The sequence below is a fragment of the Eschrichtius robustus genome, chromosome 3 (assembly GCF_028021215.1).
Source record: "Eschrichtius robustus isolate mEscRob2 chromosome 3, mEscRob2.pri, whole genome shotgun sequence".
In the NCBI taxonomy this organism is placed as follows: Eukaryota; Metazoa; Chordata; class Mammalia; order Artiodactyla; family Eschrichtiidae; genus Eschrichtius; species Eschrichtius robustus.
Genome location: NC_090826.1, coordinates 102,174,191 through 102,195,801, shown reverse-complemented (window position 1 = coordinate 102,195,801; position 21,611 = coordinate 102,174,191). Strand labels below are relative to the sequence as shown.

Below are 21,611 nucleotides of genomic sequence, written 5' to 3'. Positions count from 1 at the left end.
TTTCATCCAACACCCTATGGTCTGGTTACCTTTTGTCCTCCCACTTCTATGCTGCTGACTTTTATTTTCCAACCAACCTGGTTGTTTTCTTTTGTTTGAAGTTCCAGAGAGGACAGTTTTATTTTCAGTGATTTGCTTAATTCACAGCTGGAGCCCAGGGTTGGTTTGTTATGAAACTGCTACCCTCAGTTTCAGGAAACTACTCCCTCCCCGACTCTCCTCACCCCCATTATTTGCTCCTCTCTGTGCCCAAACGGGCTGAGCTTCCTGCTTCCCAGGACGCCCTCCAGGCCCCTGGGGGATGAGAAGGGGAGCCTCGCCTCAAAGTCCAAGGGCAAACTAGGGTCTCTTCTTTTCTCCTGACCTAGGTGAGATGGGGCCAGTGTTCTTAGGCTCAGGTATGTGCCTCTCTCCTCACTCTGCAATGTTCTGTCCTGGGTCTCACTGCAGCCCCCAGGGCATTGTGCCCTTTTAAAGTGAGAGGCAGGAGAGTTTAGTCTGGTCTGATCTTTAGGGTGGACTCAAATGAAATATATAGATATTATATATTTTAACATATTTATCTATTTGTTTATATTAATTTTTATAGTATATATTTATATTATATATGTATTATATAATATATATTATATAAATATAATTATCAATATATGTTTTATATATCAGTTTATATATATTAATATATATCAACTATAATGTTGTTTTAGTTATCTAACTAAAAACATTGTACATGTACTCTATTATATATGGCACTGTAACACTGCATATTACTCATTATATATGTTATAAGAAACATTTCACTATACCAGATTGATACAATATACAAATATTACAGTGCACCTCCAATTTAATTTAAGGGATGTTTCACTATATCTCACTTTTGGCCTTACATTCTCCCTAAAAAATTATTCCCCATGTAAAAAATTTTTTATAACTTCTATTTAGCCTCTCAAGCTAGTGTGTATCAGAATCACCTGGAGCATTTGTTAAAACAGATTCCCGAGCCCCACCCCAGAGATTTTGACTCATAGGTGGGACCCATGACATTGCCTCTAGAATGCTTGCAGGCGATGCCAAAGCTGCGGGTCCTCGGCTGCACTTGAAGTAGCAGTGCTTTAACGAAAGCCCATACTGTGCTTACTACTGCCATGCTCTTCTTTCTAAACACTGAGCAAATATCAACCACCAATCCTCTTGACAGCCCTGTGAGGTAGGGACTCGCATTCTCAGTTTACAGATGGGGAAATTGTGGTGTGAAGAGGCTAACTTACTTGCCCAAGGTCACTCAGCCAAGTACCACAGCCAGTACTCATTCATATTTGTAACCTGCTATGTGTCCCCATAAGAATCCACGCCTCCCCGATCACATCCCTGGATGCTTGCCCAGTGACTCTGGAGGGTGGGCAGGAGAGCTATGGGCTGTTGCTCTTGCCCCAAAGTTGGCATGAGCTTCCCAAGATCTGGTGATGGCTCAGCTTCTCTTGACGTCCCTGCCAGTGGTGTGGCAGGAGCAGGGCAGCAACAGGAAGCAGGTGAGGCAGAGTCTCTGCAGCGTTGACCAGGTGTAGCAGCTGCTTAAACCAGAGATTGCAAATTCATAAGTCTACAGTGGCCAGATTCTAAATGAGAGACTCCAGTGAGATATAAGAAAATACTTTCCTTAAAACCACTCATTCGGGCTTTCCTGGTGGCGCAGTGGTTAAGAATCCGCCTACCATTGCAGGGGACACGGGTTCGAGCCCTGGTCCGGGAAGATCCCACACGCCTCAGAGCAACTAAGTCTGTGCACCACAACTACTGAGCCTGTGCTCTAGAGCCCGCGAGCCACAACTGCTGAGCCTGAGTCCCGCAACTACTGAAACCCACGCGCCTAGTGCCCGTGTTCTCAAGAAGAGAAGCCACCGCAATGAGAAGCCCGCGCGCCGCAACTAGAAGAAAGCCCATGCACAGCAACAAGGACCCAACGCAGCCAAAAATAAATATATAAATAAATTTATATTAAAAAAATTGTAAAAAAACCAAAAAGAAACCACTCATTCTCTCAGCCTGTTATTTGTTTTTCCACTTTTGGTAGGTACATAGATAGAAGAAATATTTCACACTTATTTCAACTCTACTATAAGAAAAACAAAACATAGAAGCCTATATTATATAGTGTAGTGAATACTTGCTCTCCTTTTGGAGTAGATCGTAATTAGGGAGTGGTGGAGACTAGGACAAACTGGCCTGTCCACAGGGAGTAGCAGCTGCTCACTTCCAATCAATTGTTGCCAAAGGCCAATTTCAAGAGAAGTTGAAATCCAGATTTTTATGGGATATATCTTGATTTTAAAATTTTGGTAAATACACAGTTATACACACAAACATACATATACAGGTGATCCTCAGTTTTGGCAGATCTCCTATTTATGAATTCCATTTGCTAATATTAATTTGTAATCCCCAAATCAATGCTCTTGGCACTTTTGTGGTCATTTGTGGATATGCATAGAGTGGCAAAAAGTTTGAGTCAACCAATAGGAACAATCCCAGCTGAAGCTGAATAAGGTGATGCTTTTTGTCTCCCTGAGACTGCCATGGGCAAAAGCCCAGGCTAGCCTGCTGGATGATGGAGCAAGAATGAATGTAATATATGACTAGATCTACAGGAGGAAAACTATGAAACTCTGATGAAAGAAGTCACAGAAGATCTAAATAAATGCAGAGGTAGTCCATATGTCCATGAATAGGAAGACTCAATACTGTTAAGATGTTCATTCTTCCCAACATGATCTATAGATTCAATGCAATCCTAATCAAAACCTTAGCAAGTTATTTTGTGGGATATTGACAAACTGATTCAAAAATTTATACGGGGGCTTCCCTGGTGGTGCAGTGGTTGAGAATCTGCCTGCCAATCCAGGGGACACGGGTTCGAGCCCTGGTCTGGGAAGATCCCACATGCCGCGGAACAACTAGGCCCGTGAGCCACAATCACTGAGCCTGCGGGTCTGGAGCCTGTGCTCCGCAACAAGAGAGGCCACGATAATGAGAGGCCCGCGCACCGCGATGAAGAGTGGTCCCCACTTGCCGCAACTAGAGAAAACCCTCGCACAGAAACGAAGACCCAACACAGCCATAAATAAATAAATAAATAAACGCAAAGTTAAAAAAAAAAAAAGTTGTGCCATTTAAAAAAAAAAAAATTTATATGGAAAACAAAAGCCTCAGAATAGCCAACACAAAACTGAAGGACAACAAAGTTGGAGGACTGACACAACCTGACTTCAAGATTTGCTACAAAGTGACAGAAATCGAGATAGTGTGGTACTGGTGAAACAAAAATAGATCAGTAGAACAGAATAGAAAGCACAGAAATAGACCCACACAGTACAGTCAACTGATCTTTTACAAAGGAACAAAAAGGCAATTCAAGGAAAAAAGATAGCCTTTTCAATAAATGATGCTGGATCAAGTGGGTATCTACATGCAAAAAAATGCGTCAAAACATAGACCTTACATCTTTCACAAAAATCGCTTCAAAATGGATCACAGATGTAAATGTAAAACACAAAAGTGTACAACTCCTAAAAAATAACACAGGAGAAAATCTAGGTGACCTTGGGTTTGGTAATGACTCTAGGTACAACATGAAAAGCACAATCCATGGAAAAAAATTAATAAATTGGACTTCACTCAAATTTCTCTGCAAAAGACACTGTTAAGAGAATGAAAAGACGAGCTACAAACCAAGCAAAATATCTTTTAGAAACACATATCTGATTAAGGACTTTTATACAAAATCTACAAAGAACTCTTAATCAAGATGTTCCTCAATAGGTGAATGGATAAATAAACTGTGTATATCTAAACAATGGAATTTTACTAAAAAATTAGCTACTAAAAATTAACACTAAAAATATTAGCTATCAAGCCATGAAGAGAAATGGAGGAAACTTAAATGCATATTACTAAGTAAAAGAGGTCAACCTGAAAAGGTTACATACTGAGCAATTCCAAGTGTATAACATTCTGGAAAAGGCAAAACTATAGAGACAGTAAAAAAAAAAAAATTCAATGGTGACCACGTGTTTGGGGGGAGGGAGACGAAAAAGTGCAGCACAGGGATTTTTAGGGCAGTGAAAGTATTCTATATGGTACTGTAAGCATGGGTGTTTGTCATAATACGATTGTTAAAAACCATAAACTATGGACTTTAGTTATAATGATGTATCAATGTAGGTTTAATGAATGTAACAAATGTACCACTCAGGTGGGAGATGTTGATGGTAAGAGAGGTTGGTAGAAGAGGTTGGAGCAGGGAGGTATGTGGGAACTCTGTACTTTACACTCAGTTTTGCTGTGAGCCTAAAACTACTCTAAAATATAAAACACATTAATTTTTTAAAAATTTATTTATTGTATTTATTTTTGTCTGCGTTGGGTCTTCGCTGCTGTGAGCAGGCTTTCTCTAGTTGCGGCGAGCGGGGGCTACTCTTCCCTGTGGTACGCGGGCTTCTCATTGTGGTGGCTTCTCTTGTTGCGGATCACGGGCTTCTAGGCACACGGGCTTCAGTAGTTGTGGCTCGTGGGCTCTAGGGTGCAGGCTCAGTAGTTGTGGCGCACGGGCTTAGTTGCTCCGTGGCATGTGGGATCTTCCCGGACCAGGGCTCGAACCCGGGTCCCCTGCATTGACAGACGGATTCTTAACCACTGTGCCACCAGGGAAGCCCCAAAAGCACATTAACTTTTAAAAATTAGAAAAGGCTCTCTGACCTTTTTTTTTTTCTTTTAATAAAGAGGTCTAGAGAAGATTGGGCACACCTTTGGCACTCCCTGCCTGTTGCCGTGTTGGCACTAGGTGGATGATGAGTTTATCTAGTGAAGCTAGAGATGGTTAACTGGCTGTTTCTGAGCCAAATAGAGCTAAAGATCATTACAGTCAATTCTCATTATTTGCAGTAGTTATGTTCTAGAGAGTCACCATGTACATTGAAGCAGTGAATACTGAATCATTGTTCTTAGGAGAAATATATATACTATATATACATATATAGTAGGTGAGAGATGGAGGCTGTGCTTTCAGAGGCCTGGGGTTAGCAGGGAGCCCGCCAGGGTTGGGGCCAGGCAGGAAATCAGACCTGAAGCCCAAGTCTTCCCTTCCCAAAGGAAGATCCTGGGTGGAGCATGAACAGACCATTTCCTTGAATATCATTAGGGCTGTTGCCCAGAATAGCAATGAAAGTAACCCCAACACTCAGCATTTTTATGCTGTAAAACCTCAGCAGGTGGAGGTCAGGGATTGGGGTGCAGGGGAACATGAGGAGGGTGGCCCTCCAGACTTCCTCCTCCCTGCCTTTCCTTCAGAGATCCACCTTCACCCCAGGAGGATAGCAGTATATCCTGGTGAAACCATCAAGGAAGGGCTTACCTCCTACACCTATCTCCATTTCTGGCTCTCCCCCAAATCCAAAGTGCTTCTTACTGTGGAACCTAAACCCATCTTCAATTTTCCTGACAATGGTAATGAGACAATGAGTGCCAGCATCGTGTTCACAGAGATGGAGGGAGATTGGGAGTGGTGAGGACGAGCCAATATTTGAGCTTATTGGCACAAGACTGGTGGAGAGCTGGGGGGAGTGCCATGGCAGAAACAGGAAAGGTCCCCCCACTCTTCTCCCACCTCACAGCTGAAGGCTAGGTGCATTTAGAACTCCTCAGCTGGAGCCTGAGAAGACCCTTGTACAGGTTTGTATATCCTCCCTTCCCTCTCCCAACACACACACACACACACACACACACACACACACACACACAGAGCTACACACTCAGTGTAAATATCCGGGGGGCCTGATCAGATAGCCTGTCTCTAAATCCTGGAGGCCAGCCAGGAGGGCTTTCCAAATAGGGCCATGTGCACTGGGGGTTAATGGGGTGGCAGGTGAGGGAGCAAAGAAGCTTCTTGCTCTATCCCCCAGGCGGACCTTGAATCTCCTCAATATGGAGAGGGGGCCCCCCTTGGCTCACACAGGACAGATCTAACGATCCCAGGCAGACGCTGTGCTGCTGACCCCACTGTCAGGGGTAAACCTCAGCCTGCCTGTGGCCTCACTGCCGTCTGAGCGCCCTGCATGTGGGCAGGGCATCGAAGAGAGAGGCAGAGGATCCCGCCTGACCTCGCCACCCTGGCCCACCAGGGGAGAGCGTCCTGTCAGCGGAGAGTGTCCTGGGGCTCTTCTTTTGTTCTCCCCGCTCCATGCTCCATAGGAGCGTCCACAGGGCTCACAGGTTAAGTCCAGACCCGGGTCCTACACATCCAGGGATTTAGTAGGAGGCATTCCCTAGGGGCCATGGGTTCATGGGAGCCTCTGAAGGGAATGCTTGACGGCTCTTTAAACCTAGAAAAGCTTCCACCTTGTCACAGAACCTGGAAGGAGCTCAGGCTGGGAGGAGGGATGACATCTCTCTGGGCTGGTAGAGCCATACCCACCCTGGATGGGGCGCATTCTCCTCGAAAAGGTGAGCTCCTGGCAGAAGGAGGGGAGGAGCAGGGAACCCTGAGAGCCCTGGGGATTTGGCTCAGATTTCACTTCTAAGGCTCTGGGATGTTTCCAGGTAAGATGTGGGGTGAGCAGAGGGCTGAGACCTGGGGCCAGGAAGCAGATCCCTGCTGCTGATCCCTAGGGAACCGGGTCCTTTAGTCCCAGGTTCATCAAAATTCTCACTTTCCTCCCCAAGAACTCATCCTTCGAGCAGACCGACCGAAAATTTATAGAAAGCAATAGCCCCTCTCTGCAGAGCAGTGCACAACACACACACACATATATTTCATGCAATTTCAGGGAGTTCACAGACCTTATGACTCTCATCCATGGGCTTTACTCTGTACCAAGAAAAGTGGCCGAGGATTTCAAAGCCCAAGGCCTGAGGAATGGTGAAGATCAATAGTACCCTGGGCACCGTCTTCACCTGAAGAGCCAGGGCTTGCAGACGTGCCCAGGCCCCAGGGCCATGCCCCACACGTACTCATGGCACAACCTTCGCTGGAAGGCGCAGTAGACTCTGGGAGCACAGCAGCCGCTGGCACTTCCCAGCTTCCTTCTCCCTGCCCACCAGTAGCTCCATCCACTCCCCACCCACAGTCTCACATGTCCTCTTCCACGTAGCAGGTCACCAGTGTGTTGATGACTCCACCAGGGAAGTGATAGCATGGGAGAGAGAGCAGATCAAGAGTGCGTAGAACAGTCTCTCTGGTCCTGCGCCGTGGCTCCCCAGCTCCCGCACGGGGTGCTATTTGAATGCTGAGTACAATCACACAGCACCCCCTGTGCTTTGGCCTCCCGCTTAATAAAGAGCTCAGCGTCAGCTGTAACGTTCTCCCCTGCCCCCAGCACTTGTGGGAGACTAGAGTTCAAGAAACAGAGGTACTTGGGCTCAGCCCAGGGGCACTCACTGGTCTGCTCCTAGTGGAAGGGCTTTGGCAGTGTGGGAACTTCCTTGGTCCCTGGTGGGTAGAAGGCCCCTCCCCCTCCTCACTCTCTCATCAGGCTCTGAAAGAAACCTCCATGGACCAGAATGTGGCAGGGGAGGACTGGGAGTTGCCTGGGAAAGGTACATCCTGACCCGGCTGCCTCTCACCATCTGCCAGGCATCAGGCTCTTTGCTCTACCCCTCACCCCATCCAGGAGGGCTCTAAGGTTGGCACCCACCCCTGGCCTTTGGTGGTGAGAGGTCCTTAGAGCCTCTCAAAGTTCCATACCAGAAGAGAGGTGAGGCACTAGGATAGGAGAACAGGCTCTCTGGGTAGGGTGACAATGAGGAAGGAACCGTGGAATTTGGGCGGCGCAGTGTGACAGAGCTTTACGGGGCCTTAGCAGAAATCCTGAAGGATTCTAGATGGAGAAACTGAGGTCCAGAGAGGGGAGGGACTGATGGGCAGCGTGTTAGGGCAGTGCTGGAGTTAACCTCTGACCTTGAAGCCTCAGAGTCTACTACACTACCAAATGTAAAATAGATAGCTAGTGGGAAGCAGTCGCATAGCACAGGAAGATCAGCTCGCTGCTTTGTGACCACCTAGAGGGGTGGGAGGGAGACCCAAGAGGGAGGGGATATAGGGATATAGTATACATATAGCTGATTCACTTTGTTATACAGCAGAAACTAACACACCATTGTAAAGCAATTATACTCCAGTAAAGATGTTAAAAAAAAAAAAAAGGAAGTCCACTACCAACCGGGCCTTTTGTTTTGCAAATGCTACCCTCCTCCCTTACCAGGAGGGGTCTGTCAGCCACCCCACCTGGCCCTGAACCTCCCCAGGACCTTGTTTTCTCCACCCAGAAGGCCCATCAGCATGGGCCACTAGTTCCTCTCCATCACAAGCTGCAAGCCCCCAGGGAAGTTACACCCCCTCACGGGCAGCTCCCAGAGGGCTGGGGGTGGTAGGCATGTGAAGACTTCTTTTCTGAGAAGGCAGGTCAGCCGGGGAGTCAGCTGCTCCATCTGTGTCCAGGAGAACGCAGCCCACGGAGGGTGAGGAGGGGCCCTGTGTGCAGCTACAGCTAAGGCGAGGGCCTGTGCCAGTGCAGACGGGTGCTAGCCGGAATTCCACCCAAACCAAGGGCCTGGCGGGGCAGCCCTGAACCTGGAGGCTTTGTTCCCACCACACCAATGAGCGGGGGCAGCAGTGTGTGTGTGTGTGTGTGTGTGTGTGTGTGTGTGTGTGTGTGTGTGGAGGGGGCCCCCAAAGGCTCCTGTATCCTCAGGTTTCCAAGCTGGTGGGGTACCCGATCTTAGGCAGTGAGGGGCTGGGCCACAGAGTCAGGCGTGGGTCCACGAGGAGTGCACGGGTGAGGGAGGTGTGAGCCTAGCACAGCTTAGCAACCAAAAGAGATGGAGAAATAAATACACAAACCACCTTTCCAAACCTCTCCTGCACTGGAGCTGCGCATCCCTGGGACTGACACCCCGGGGGGATGCTCTCACGTTCATCCACGGCATCCCGGCTCCCGGCCCCGCGCCCGCTCTGCTATCTTGCTCTGAACTTGCTCTGGCTTCCGTTGCAGCAGCAGCTCCTGGAGGGTGGCATCTGGGCCCACGGATCGCCTAAGCCGAGGCTGCAGCCATGGGAACGTGTCCTGCCCGCCCTGCCTGCCAGGGAGTGAGGGCAGCCGCTGCCTCCAGAGGCAAAGGCCACTGCCTGGAGCTCGGGCTGAGGGCGACGCAGCCGGCAGGCCAGTGATGCTGGGCTGGGGCCTGTCCTCCCCTCTACCCCAGTCTCGTGCTGCTGCTTCTGAAGTGCCAGGTGGCCTCTTCCCTCCCACCCAGGCTGGGGCAGGGGTTGGGGCGGGCTCTTTCTGCATCTGAGCGGCTTCCTGGAGGACGGAGATGGGGCAACTCCTAGAGGTCAGCTTGGACTCGCCCACCTGTGCCCCTGCTCCCTACCCCCCGTTCCAGCTCCCCTGGAAAGGGCTCTGGAGTGGCCCCTGAAAGCATCTCAAAGGCCTTTCCCTGCAGGGAACCTCCGGGCAACTCTCTCCCATCCCCCCACCTCACACACACACTTGATGAAGAGGGTCCATTGGGTACAGGGGGCAAGAGTGCCTGAAGGGCCACTGAACATCCTGGGGCCTGGGAGCATTTGGATACACCTTGGGCCAGGATTTTGAGCAAGACTGAAATTTTGGTCATTTAATAATCCTGAGTGACTGGGAGGGACAGGTTGTAGGCAAGCAGGTGTGCCTGAACCTAGTGCTTTGCTGGGCACTTGGGGTGAGGAGGTGGGACAGGTCCCGTGCTTGCCCTTGGGGAAGCGAGATGAAAGCCTGGCACAGCTCTAGGGCCAGGGCAGGATGAGGTGGGGTGTGTGTGTGTGTGTACGTGTGTGCGTGCGTGTGTGTTGCAAGGACAGGTGGGGGAACAGAATTGCTGGGGGGAGGAGGAGACATGGAGAGGCCAGGCCAGCTTAGGGGCAAGCCCCCGCTAGCTGGACACTCCCCTGTTCACTCTGTCACCTCGGGAGCAGGGCTCTGTAGGCTGCCAGCCCCCTTTGCCACAGTGAGGCCTTAGTGGCCCATGCTCCTGTCCCCCTGAGGAACTTCACTAGTTAATCACCATCTCTGTAGAGAGGAGCCATCTGTTTTTTTCTTTTTTCTTTTTTTTTCCTTTTTAAAAATGAGGTATAATTGACATACAACATTAGTTCCAGGTATGCAACAGAATGATTCAATATTTGTATATGTTGTAAAATGATCACCACAATAAATCTTTTTAATATCTGTCACCTTACATATTTAGAGTTTTTTTCTTGTGATGACGACTTTTAAGATTTACCCTCTTAGCAGCTTTCAAATGTGCAAACAGTATTATTAACTATAGTCGCCATGCTGTACATTACATCCTCGTGACTTATTTATTTCAAAAAATATGGAACACTGTCTGAATATGCGTGTCATCCGTGCCCAGGCTAATCTCTGTATCGTTCTAATTTTAGTATGTGTGCTCTCAAAGTGAGCACAGGAGCCTTCTTAAGGGGCCAGATCTCTTACTGCCTCACCCAGAAAAGTGCCTTCAGAGAAGAGACCCTTTTCTATTGTCCCAAGTTGTCTCTTCAGCCTATTCAGGGACCTCTCCAACACAAGAGTCCTTTCATTGTTGTCCAGAATCCAGCTCTGAACTTCCAAAATGATGGAAATGTTCTACATCTGCATTGCCCTAGGCAGAGTCTGCTAGTCACGTGACCACCGAGCACTTCAAAGGTGGCTAGTGAAAACTTTTGTTGAATTTCCTTCAATTTAAATGTAGATGTAAGTAGTCACATGTGGCTAGTGGCTACCCTATTGGACAGTGTAGCAGGTGATGGAGGGGCCTGTCCACTTAAGGTCGTGGAGCCCCAGCATATGGGAGCTGGAGAGGATACTGACTCCAGCCCTTCCTTCTGCAGTGAGGAAATAAAACCAGGCAGGGTAGGGCAATGCAGAGAATCAGCAGGGAAACAAGGCGGGTGGGCAGGGTCCCCATGCAGGCTCCTGCCCCTGACTCTGCACGGGGCTGCTGCAGAGCACTCCTGTCTGTGGGAATGCTGCCCTGGAGGAGCCCTGCGGTCCCACCCAATCCCAAGAGGCTGCATTCTAGAGGCGGCCTAGGTCTAGTTAGACCTAGTTCAGTGACTCAGGCTTTTTAATCAAATGAGGGCTGAGCAGCTCCTTTGAAGAGGGGCAGCTTCAGGGTCTTCAGGTAGACGCTGCCATCTCACTCCCTGGCTACACATCCCCTGTAGACAGCCCATGGGGTGGGAGTGGGAGAAGAGACTGCAGCCTGTTGAGTCCCAGGTCTAAGAGCTGGAGGCTAGTTGTGTGCTTGTGCACATGACCCCGAACCCGTGTGAAGCTCTGTACCTGGGATGGCACAACTAAAGCAGGTGAAGCAGGAAGCCCCCAGGACCTGAGTCAGCTGGGCCGGATTCTAAGTCTTGGCTCTTCAGTATTTCACCAAGTGAACCTGAACAAATGCCTTCCACACTCTGGGCCTCAGTTTCCCCACGTGTAAAGTGGGAATATCAGTCAGATCTCTGGCATTCTACATTTGGAGGTGATGGTATCTTAGACTGTGTCAATGGCTCCCCGGGCAGGGTGGAGGTGTCTGCAGGGGCTAGGGGGGAGTTTCCCAGTGCACCAAAGGCTGGCTGGCTAGCTCAGCAGTGCAGAGCCTGAGCTCCGGGCTGGCTCCCAGGAGCTGGGATCACCTTTGTGACCCACAGTCTGCTGCCACAGCATTAGCCTTGGTCCTTGAGGGGCTGGAGTGGGTACAGAGCTGGCTCTCTGCCACCTTGCTACCTGCAGCTGTATAACGAACTCCACAGTGGATGGATGGCATCAGTCCCTGAAGGACAGAGTCTCTGCATGCTGGTCAGTGTGTCCAGTTTGTCATTCTGGGTCACATGATCATGTGGCCATCTCTCCCTCTGTTTCAAACCCTAGTGAACCCAGGTGCAATGGGGTTGTGAACATGACATCTTCATTCTTTGTCCTCAAAGCTGGTGCTGGGAGCAGGGCACACATCCAGCAGGAGCTCTCCACACCCGGTGCCCCATGTGAGGGCACAAACACAGGCAGACGGGGCTCCCAGACAGGCCTCCAGCTCAGGGCTAGGGCTGAGGGCAGGGCCTGCCTGGACAGCAAAGGGCCTCAGAGGGCCAGGGCAAAGTCAGTGCCATTGTTACGCTGATCACATTTCTTGCAGAACTTGGGAAGAAGCTGGAGCCCAGGACCTAGAGGGGCCTGGTGAGTGGTGGGACATCCAGGCTGTGGAGGACCCTGTGCACAGGTCATCGTTACTGTAGGGGTCCTGGCAGGAAGCAGGAGAGTTTCCGACTGCCCAGCACATTGTCATTCTCCCTTCACCTTGCCTGACCCCAGCAGCCGTCTTCAGAAACACCCCCTCTTCCCTGCCCATCCACACGAGGCCTCCATCACATTCTGGCCATTCGACCGTAAGACCCATCCTGGATGGCACCCCTCCTGGATGAAGGCGCTGTGCTGGACACCGGGCAAACAGTGCATCAGGCATAGCGCTGTCTTCAAGAGCTTAAGTCTGGCAGAGCTTCTCATCCTCAACAAGGTATTTAACTTCTCTAAATCCATGTGTATAAAAAGGGAATAAGAATATCCCCGGTAGAGGGTAACTGAAAGCATTTGGTGAGAAAATGGAGGTGAAGAACAAACGCAGTGATTTGCAAACTTGGCTGCATACCAGAGTCACCTGGGGAGTTTTACACGCCACAGATGTCCAGGTGCCACCCCCAAAGTTTCTGATTTAATTGGTCTGGGCTGCAGCCTGGGCATCGGAATTTCTAAAAACTCCCCAGGGGACATGAACATGCAGCCAAGTTTGAGAACCACTGGTCTAGCATGTCATCTGTGTGTAATAACTTATCCCCTTCGAGGGTCCCCAGCCACCCTTCTTCTCTGCCACTGAGGGGACGCTCCTGTAATACATTGTCTGCACCAGTGAGCGTGTTGGCTCTGCCTCTGAGGTGGGAGGAGCGGTCTCGGAGGCTGGGCACCTGCCTACAGTCCTCGACACCCTGGGGGAAGCAACACCGAGAGCCCATTTGACATGTGAGTGCGCAGTGCCCTCCCTCCCTGGGGGACCCAAGCCGCATGTGCGGAAATTATGTGGGAGGTGAGGAAGCTCCAGATGGCCTCGTCGGGACGCGATGCTGCCCGGGGGGACGTGGGGGCCTGGTGCTCCCCCGGCACCTTCAGCTTCTTTGTGGTTTCTCCTCGTCTGTGCTCAGCTCCTGGGCGCCTAGGCCCTCCATGAACAGCCGCAGGGAGCTGGTGGGGCCCGAGATGAGGATGCACTGGTGTCCACTACCGTGCAGCGCTCCGCATGGAGCCAGGTGAGGCCACAGTCAGACAGACAGACAGACAGAGGCTGAGGGAGCACTACCGGGCTGCATAGCTTTCCCGAGCGAGAGAAGTCGCCGTGTTGGTGGTCGGCTGCTGCAGCGGAGGGTGGGTGAGGTGTGAGCGGGGGAGGGAAGGTGGTGCCCCTCCCTCGGCTTAGTGACCCTCCACCGCCTCTCACTAGGGGCCCCCCAACCCCATTCCTCATATCTCCATGTTCCCCCCCTTCCCTGGACAGAGCAGGCAGAGAGCACATGTCGGCAGTGTTACCGACCAGGGTTCCTGGCCTCCTTAATAGAACTGATCAGAGGCCAGACAAGAAACTCAGGCCAGGCTTTATTGGGACCCCTGCTGCAGCAAGGACAAGTAACAGGTTCCCTTGCTCGCTCGCTCGCTCGCTGAGGAGGGGTGAGTTGGTTCCTTATATGGGGTTAGGGTAGGGGTGTGTCTGGGCGGAGGGGTGGCTTAGGTGCTTTGCCCACCCCTTAGGTGGTATGGGGTGCAAGGAGCATATGCAGTACCCTGCGTTTGCTCCCAGCTTCTCTTTGTATCTCGTCCAGAATTTGCCCCAAATGCGCATGCATGCAGTTATTTTTAGTCCCTTATAGTTTCTTTGTATTTTGTTGCTCAAGGAGATGTTTGTCCAGGTGCAGGCATTGCAGCACTGCAGCACTGCAGCAAAGGGTCCCAGGTCCCAGCCTGTCTCAGCTGTGCCTTGAGTAGTGGCTGTACTGGGGGTCAGGGCAGGAGGATGGCAGCAGGATTTTTGGAGAGTAGGGACAGTTGAAGATTCCTGACCGTTTCATTTTGATTGGCCAGGAGCCAGTCTTGCTGAGGCTCACGTGATGGAAATTCCCTTGGTAATATTGGGAGTCCCTGCATCCCAGCACAACCTCTCCCCCCAGCAAATGGGAATTCCTACGGGAAAGATCAGAACCTCGTGGAGACACATAACCTCTAAGACCCAGGGACCCCAGCAACGAGGGAAGTTGGGCATGGGTGCAGGGGCAGGCAGAGGGAGGCGAGTGGATGGCAGGGCTGGGACGCTGCCTCACGCAGAACCTACGGCTTCTCCACCTTTCTTACCCCTCCCCCAGCCCACCCAAAGGTGTCTCTGGGATAGTCCAGCCTCACCCAATAAAGTAGCCCCAGTGAAGTCACAGAAAAAGAGCAGACACAAGGACAGTGAGTAAAATAATGCAAACAAGACGCAAACTGGCCCCACCCTCACTTGGGTTTGGGTGGCTTCAGGCGGAGCAGGGACACCGGGTGAGCAGAGGAGGGGCAGAGCCTGTGTGACTGGCCAGGCGGTCAGGGAGTACTGGTGGGTCAGGACCACTTGGGGCTCATCTCCTTGCTTGCATTTTCTGCAGAGAAAGAGGAAGCTTTTGTTCTGGGTCAGCCTAACCAACCCGTTGTTTGGCAGGGTGGGTATGACTGACTCTCGTTTGCCCTTCAGGCAATGGTGTCACCAAGAGGTGAAGTCACTTCCTGAACTCGAGCAGCCTGACTGGAGTAAAGGAGGCACTGGAGCTAGGGCTCCCGGTGCCCAGTCCTAAGCTGATCTCCCTGCCTTGTTCCCCTTCCACGCTGCAAGATGCCTCCCATGGCTCGTGGCCACTTTGGGCCCGGTTTTCCAGAGTGCGTGTGCATGGGATGTGGCTTCCCCACGTTCACAGGAGGAGCCCTCTGTACAGGCACATGTGGCACAGTGTGAAGGTGTGCACACGTCACTTTGTGCAAGCGTAATTGCATGTTTGCAAATTCAGCGCGAAGGTGCGTGAGTTAGCACAAGTCCTCCCACCCGTCCCTCCCCTGATGCCTCAGGATCCCACTGGATATTCCCTCCTCTTCCTTGAGGTAAAGGAAGAGGCATGCCCTCTTCTCCACAAGGCCTGCCTTCTTCCTATCTGCTGGTTGCTCATCCTTCCCATAGCCTCCGGGCTCCTGTGCCCTCCATGATCTTCTCCTTTTCCCAGTTTTCAGTCTCTCTCTCTACATTGGCTCTTAACTCCACCTACGAGCACGCTCAGGCATCCACTGACATTTAAGAACGCCCACCCTTCCTCACCCAGCTTCTCCTGTATCTCTCCCCACCTCTCACCCCCCACCCCACATTCCCTTCCCTGTTGAATTTCTCAGAACAGCCTACATCTGTAACGTCCACTTCCTAACACCAACATCTACCTCTTAGCTGCTCACCCTCTGCTATCCCTGCTCCTCCTGTAAAAGAGCTCTTCTCAAGACCACCCCTGACTGTGGAACCACCAACTGTGGCCTTTTCTCAATGCTTCCCTTTCTCTTGCCACACTAGAGACTCCTTTCCGTGTTACCTCTGAGATTTCTCTGGACCCTCACCTTCCTCTCCATCCTCACTGTCACTGGCAGTGTTACTCCAATGACCCCTTGTCTCCTGCTCATACCGTATTTCTAAATCCAACAGCTTGGAGCAGGTCTCATCCCTGCTCAAAGCTGACAGCGGCTCCCCCAAGGCTTGCTGACCTGCAGAGAAGCTCAGCCAGGCACTGAAAATCATCTCCAGCTTCCAGCCCTGTACTCCCTGTGCTCCCGTGACACTCATCACAGGCTAATGTTTTGTGTCTTGCCTGCTAGATTGTAAGCTCTGTTGGGACAGGGACTCTGTCTTGTGCACTGTGTTTATGGCTGTACCCCCAGAGCCAAGCACTGTGCTTGGCACGTAAGTGCCCAGTATCTATTGAATCAATGAGCAAGCAAATAAATGAATGAAGGAACGAATGAATAAAGTTGACTGTCTGTGTGAGAAAAGCCATGGGCCTCACAGGAAGAGTCCCAGGTCACTGGTCCTACATACAAAGATGCAAAGTCCTTCAGAATCACCAGCTTAGAGCTTGGAGCTCAGCTAGAGGCAGTAGAGCAGGGTGTTGTCAATTCCCAGGATCCAGAGTAGGATAGAGTGGACCTCACCCCAAGTGTGATCCTTGGAGGGGCAGGAGAGCCCTGGGACAAGAGGGCAGGGGGTCAGAGAACCTGGGGTGACCCCATATATCATCACCATGTCCTGGTTCAAGAAGCCTTTGACCTTCTCTGAACTCTAGTGGATGCTGGGTGGTGAATTCTATCCCATTTTCCATGTAGCTGGAGGCTCCCAAGGAATCGTAGTGGCTGTGACTCTCTGGCAGAAGGACATAGGCTCAGGTCTGCTCAAGAGAGGCCCAGGCAGTGGGGCTGAGAGGCAGGCTGTGAGTGGGTATGGCCAGTGTGGTTGAAGACTTAGGTGCAGGAATGGGGTAGTCCTGGAGTTGGGCGCTTGGAAAATGTCTTTCATGGATCAAGGACTGTGATTCTTGAACACTTATTCTGTGCTTATACCTCTAAAACTTTGGTCTCAAATGACACATTTAAAAGCAATTGCTAACACTGGGATGGGGAGAAGGTTCTGGGCAAAGAGTTTTCAATAAGAGGCTGTTGACGGAGGTTGGGGTTGGAGGAACACAAGTGCCTGGGCTGCGTTTGAGGAGTCAGTCCTGTCTTAGTCTCAGAAGAGCTGGGACGTGGCCTTCTGGGTGGGCCAGGGGTTCCTGGAACTTGCCATTTTACCTTGGTGGCCATCTCTGGAAAATGGGTGCCATCTTTCTCCTTTCAGGGGTAGAGAGGAAGCAGTTCAAATAGCAGCAGGAGGGCTTACCTGGGTGGGGGTCAGAAACACCCCCAGGCTGGAGAGAGGCCCAGAGGTCCTGGGTGTCACCGCAAGCAGCAGAAAGAGAGCTGCTCTTGATGGGGGGGAAGCAAGAGGTTGGGTGAACCTGTGTCAAAGGTGACTCTGAAGGTCAGGGGAAGGGTGCTGTCTTAATCCATTTGGGCTGCTGTAAAAAAAGTACCATAAACTGGGTGGCTTATCAACAACAGAAACAGTTCTCACAGTTCTGGAGGCTGGAAGGCTGAGGTCAGGGTGCCAGCATGGTTGGTTCCGGTGAGGGCCCTCTTCCGGGTTGCAGACTGCGGACTCCCCTTGTCTCCTCTCGTGGTGGGCAGAGGGTGAGAGACTCTCTGGGGTCTCTCTTATAAGAACATGAATCCCATTCACGAGGGCTCCATCCTTGTGCCCTAATCACCTCCCAAGGGCCCTACCTCCTACTACCACCACATCGGGGTTAGGATTTACTTAATGGATTTGGGGGAGACAAACACTCAGTCTATAACAGGTGCTGATGCTGGTCTCCCCATAGCACTGGGTCTGTAGGGATGAAAGAGTCTGCTTGAGGGGCTGGGGGGCCTTGGGCTTTGGGGTCTTGCCTGGCTCTACCCTTGGTGCTTAGGGTGGGATTAGGCAGGTTGTACAAGCTCTCTGGGTTTCCATTGTGCAGCAGGGAGTGGATGAGGCTTCTTGTTTTAAAACTTCCAAGGAAGTGGGAGACTCATTGAGACAAGAGGACAAAACAGAAACATTGAAAATGAAGTAAGAACGTGCCGAGACCTTTGATGAACCACTGGTGTAGTAGAAGGTCAAGCTGTGCTGAGCCTTGTCACAGAAACACCCACCTTAGGTCACACATCCCTCCCACCCACCGGTGACACTTGGGCTGAGGTGCAGAGCCTCTGACTTGTCCCAGAGGTCCTTCCCGCTCAGTGTGCCTCAGGCTTTCCAGCTGTACAATGGGGATTTTCTAGGGTGCGCATGTGCTCCTCAGCAATTCAGTCCAAGACAGTAGAGAAAGAACGGGCCTTGCAGGAAAGAAAGTCTTAGGTCCAAGAGAGAAAGGAGACGGGGAGGAAGTGAGGAGCTGGGCGTCCAGGTGGTTGATGAGGACGGCAGAGCCGTTGCCGTTGCCGAAGGACAGTCTCTTGGTGAACTGGCTCCACTTAGCACAGAGCCTGGCCACGTTCGTGCCTCCTTGCTCCTTCCGGCTTTTCCAGACTGAGGGCATTTTCTAGAGGGAGATCCTGGCCCGGGGAGGGGAAGGAAAAATAGAAGAGGCCTGAACTCCCACAAAGGCAGAGTCCCTAAAGCCACCCCCTGCTTCGTTACTGCTCCCCCCAACCTTAACCCGGGCACCTAAGACTCACGCTTGCTCCCTGTGGCCTCTGAAAGAGGATCTCCAAGTCTCCATGAGTCAATTGCTCCGGCATTAAATAAGCCTCAGCTAAGTGCCTCTTGTTGTCTATGACCTCGATCACCACAAGGCCATTCACTCAATCATCCATTTCATTATCTCGTGCTGAACACCTACTCTGTGCTTGCCCTGTGCTGCATGCTGGAGGTATAGATAAAGATGATTATTGCTGCTTTCAGGGAATGCCAGCAGGCCGGGACACAGACAAGGAAAGATGCAGTGACATCTCTGAGCAGATGAAGTCTGCGCCTTGTGATGCCGGCTGGGGGAGGCAATGCCACGTAGGTCCTATAGGTGGCAGCAGATGCCCATCGCAGCCCGCAAGGGCTCCTGGACACCTGGGGGCAGGTAGCCAGCCAGGCGCCTGGGGGTGAAATGGACCTATGCAACTGGGTGGGGCAGGGAGAGAGGACATCGTCTCCAGAGAGTCTGTGTACTTTGTCCATAGAAGGATGTGTCTGAGCCTAACTCCCAGTTCCTCAGCATCTTGCCCGGACACCTTCCCATCACCTTTGGGAGGCAGAATTAAAGTGACCTGGGAAACTCACAGCGTACTGCGCTGCTGCTGGGTGAGTGTCAAACATTGTACGTACACCCATGTAGCCCTCATAACAACCCTGCAAACTAGCTGTCCTTATCCCCGTTTTATAGATGTGGAGACTGAGGCTCACAGGGATGTAGGTGACTCAGAAGTGATGGAGCAGGGATTCAAAGCAGCTGTGTCTGACTCTATTTCTATAAAAGCCCCCTGGGTTCTGCTGACAGGAAGGCTGCTTTCAGATGCCTGGAGGAAGATGGCCCCAGCAGTTGTGTGGGGAGGGGCAGGACCCCAGCTCAATTTAACTTTGCAAGAGGCATTCCCCATCCAGATGGAGATTCCCTCTTTCTTTCCAGCTGCTGGTCCTCCTTTATTTCCACTCTCCTTTCCTTCCCATTCTACTGACTGTCCCACCACTGTGTCCAAGAACATGAGTTCTATTTTCACACCTATCCGTGTGATACGATGATGGAAATGACTTGTCATATTTGCATCGTGGTTTCCTGTTCACAAAGTGTTTTTACAATTGTGATCTTATTTGATTCTCAGCCTTCCCATGAGGCGGGTAATTTTATTATTCCCATTTTACAGATGGGGACATGGAGGGCCAGAGAAGGTTTTACCTCAAAGAAGGTACATTCCTCACTATTGATTCCAAAGAGCCTCTGCTCTGGAACTTGACTTTTACCAATCTGCTTTCAGAAAATCACTTCCTTCTCCCTTTCCTTTTCCCACCCAGGTCTTTAATCTTCAAAGCCCCTCATCCAGGAAGCTTGCCCCAAGGTCCACAGTCCATACTGGCCTTGCCTCTCCTTGGGCTCCTGCTCCTTTCCCCCTGGGTGCTCAGCCAGCACTGCATGACCTAATGCTTTGGAGGCAGTACAATATGGTGGGAGGGAGGGCGTAGTGGCTGTGGGGTGGTGCATGAATCCCGGTGTCTCCCCTTACTTCCTAGGTGATTCTGAGCAGCTAACCTACCCTCCCTGGGCCTCCACTGAGCCCCGCTATAAAAATGGGCTTAATGGCAGTGCCTAGCTCAGAGGGTCTCTGTGTGGATTAAATGAGCTGCCGACTGGCCAATAGATGTAATTGCATATGTATAAGGCAATGAAATCAGCTTGAGAACTGGGATCGCTCCCAAAGTGCCTTGTGTGGTGCTCTGCACAGAGCAGTTGGTAAAATTCCCATAATTATGTTTGAAAAGCCTGAGAACCCTCTCCACCCTGGCCAGTTCCCTGGCCTGACTTTTCCTTTGGAGGAGAACAAGGGAGGAAGGTTTTACCTCCCTCTGCCTTCCCCCGGGGCTGGGGCTGCCCTAAGCCTGAGCTCACTGTGCCCTTGTCCTATCCTCCCAATCCCGCAGTTCTCTCCGGGAACTTGGGGAAGGGGAAATAGGCTTTGGAAACAACCCAGCAGGCATGTGTCCAAACTCAGCCTCTGACTTATGGCCTAAGGTTTGCTGCTCAACCTCCCTGAGCCCTGATATCCTTATCTGTACAATAGGACTGTTGGGCTGATGGGGGGATGGTTTGAGATGAGACATGAGAAAAGATCCTGTGAAACCTAAGCATTTACAGGCTTAGCAACTGCTTCTGTTATCAAAGCCCACCCTCCTCCCTTAGGTCCTCTGGTCCCACCTGAGCTTTCCAAATGGAAACCCCCTTTCTCCTCATCATTAGACCCTCTCCCGACCCTGCCCTTCCCCTTCTGAGCCCTAACGAATTGCTTGTTCTCACAGGGCTTGGCACAGAATGGATGTTGTCTTTTTCCTCCTTCCTCTTGGCTGCCTTAAGCTTTTCTTTTGCCTTTTTGCTGCTTTTTAGATCTTAACATTTATGATAATCCGCCTTGTAGTACTAATAACAGCTGAGTCCTTACAACATTCTCTGCACTGTGGTAAGGGCTTTCCATGCATTATCTCAGTAAATCTTCAGAGCAACCCTCTGCAGTAGGTCCTGGCATTATTCCTGTTTTAAAAATGAGTAAACTGAGACTTGAGAGGTTACTCGACAAGAGGTAACTTGTCCACGGTTTTGGACCCGGTTAGTTCTTCTCGTGGAGCAGCACGGCAACCAAGAAATTCCAAAAACCCAACGCTAGTGGCCTCGTCTGCTTCCCTGATGGAGCTCACTGTGCCCACACCCTTCTGGATACTTCGGCTGTGAGCCCCCTGAGGGCAAGGGCACGTCTTAATCATCTCTGAGTTCCACACTGCGCCTAGTGAGGGGTGCCTAATGGGACCCTCATTAGGTGGGGGAATCTCTTTGCCCTCCCTCTGCCTGAGTCACTGTCCGAAGGCACTGGGGTCTGCGTGGAGGCTGGAGGTGCAGGAGCCCCGGAGCTCCAGCAGGAGTCCCCCGTGAGGCATCCTGCTCCAGAGGTTCTATGCCACGCCCCCGTCTGGGGCTGTCTGTCTGGGATCCACTGAAGCCTGTCGCCACGGAGCCCTTCTCCTCTTGTACACTCCATACGTGGGGAGGTAGTCATTCTCCTATGCGTTGACCTATTATCCTGGGGCAGACGGCAGGGCAGCCAGTAACGAGTCTTACCCACGGTACCTTGCTAGGTGGGGGAAGGGTAACCAGCAGAGGG

General features: G+C 51.2%; 1 protein-coding gene and 1 pseudogene across 1 annotated transcript; both read right to left on the bottom strand.

Moving 5' to 3' along the window:
• Positions 1 to 10,398: 10,398 nt before the first annotated feature.
• On the bottom strand, positions 10,399 to 10,495 carry LOC137763154 (U6 spliceosomal RNA; annotated as a pseudogene).
• A 2,334-nt stretch (positions 10,496 to 12,829) lies between these two features.
• LOC137760632 (renin-like) lies at positions 12,830 to 18,295 on the bottom strand. Its single transcript, XM_068537567.1, has 6 exons — positions 18,093 to 18,295; positions 17,290 to 17,428; positions 17,056 to 17,173; positions 15,722 to 15,890; positions 14,620 to 14,755; positions 12,830 to 13,063 (listed from the first exon to the last, which is right to left on the bottom strand). Exons 1-6 carry the CDS (start codon positions 18,293 to 18,295, stop codon positions 12,830 to 12,832), a joined length of 999 nt encoding a protein of 332 aa, XP_068393668.1.
• Positions 18,296 to 21,611: the final 3,316 nt, after the last annotated feature.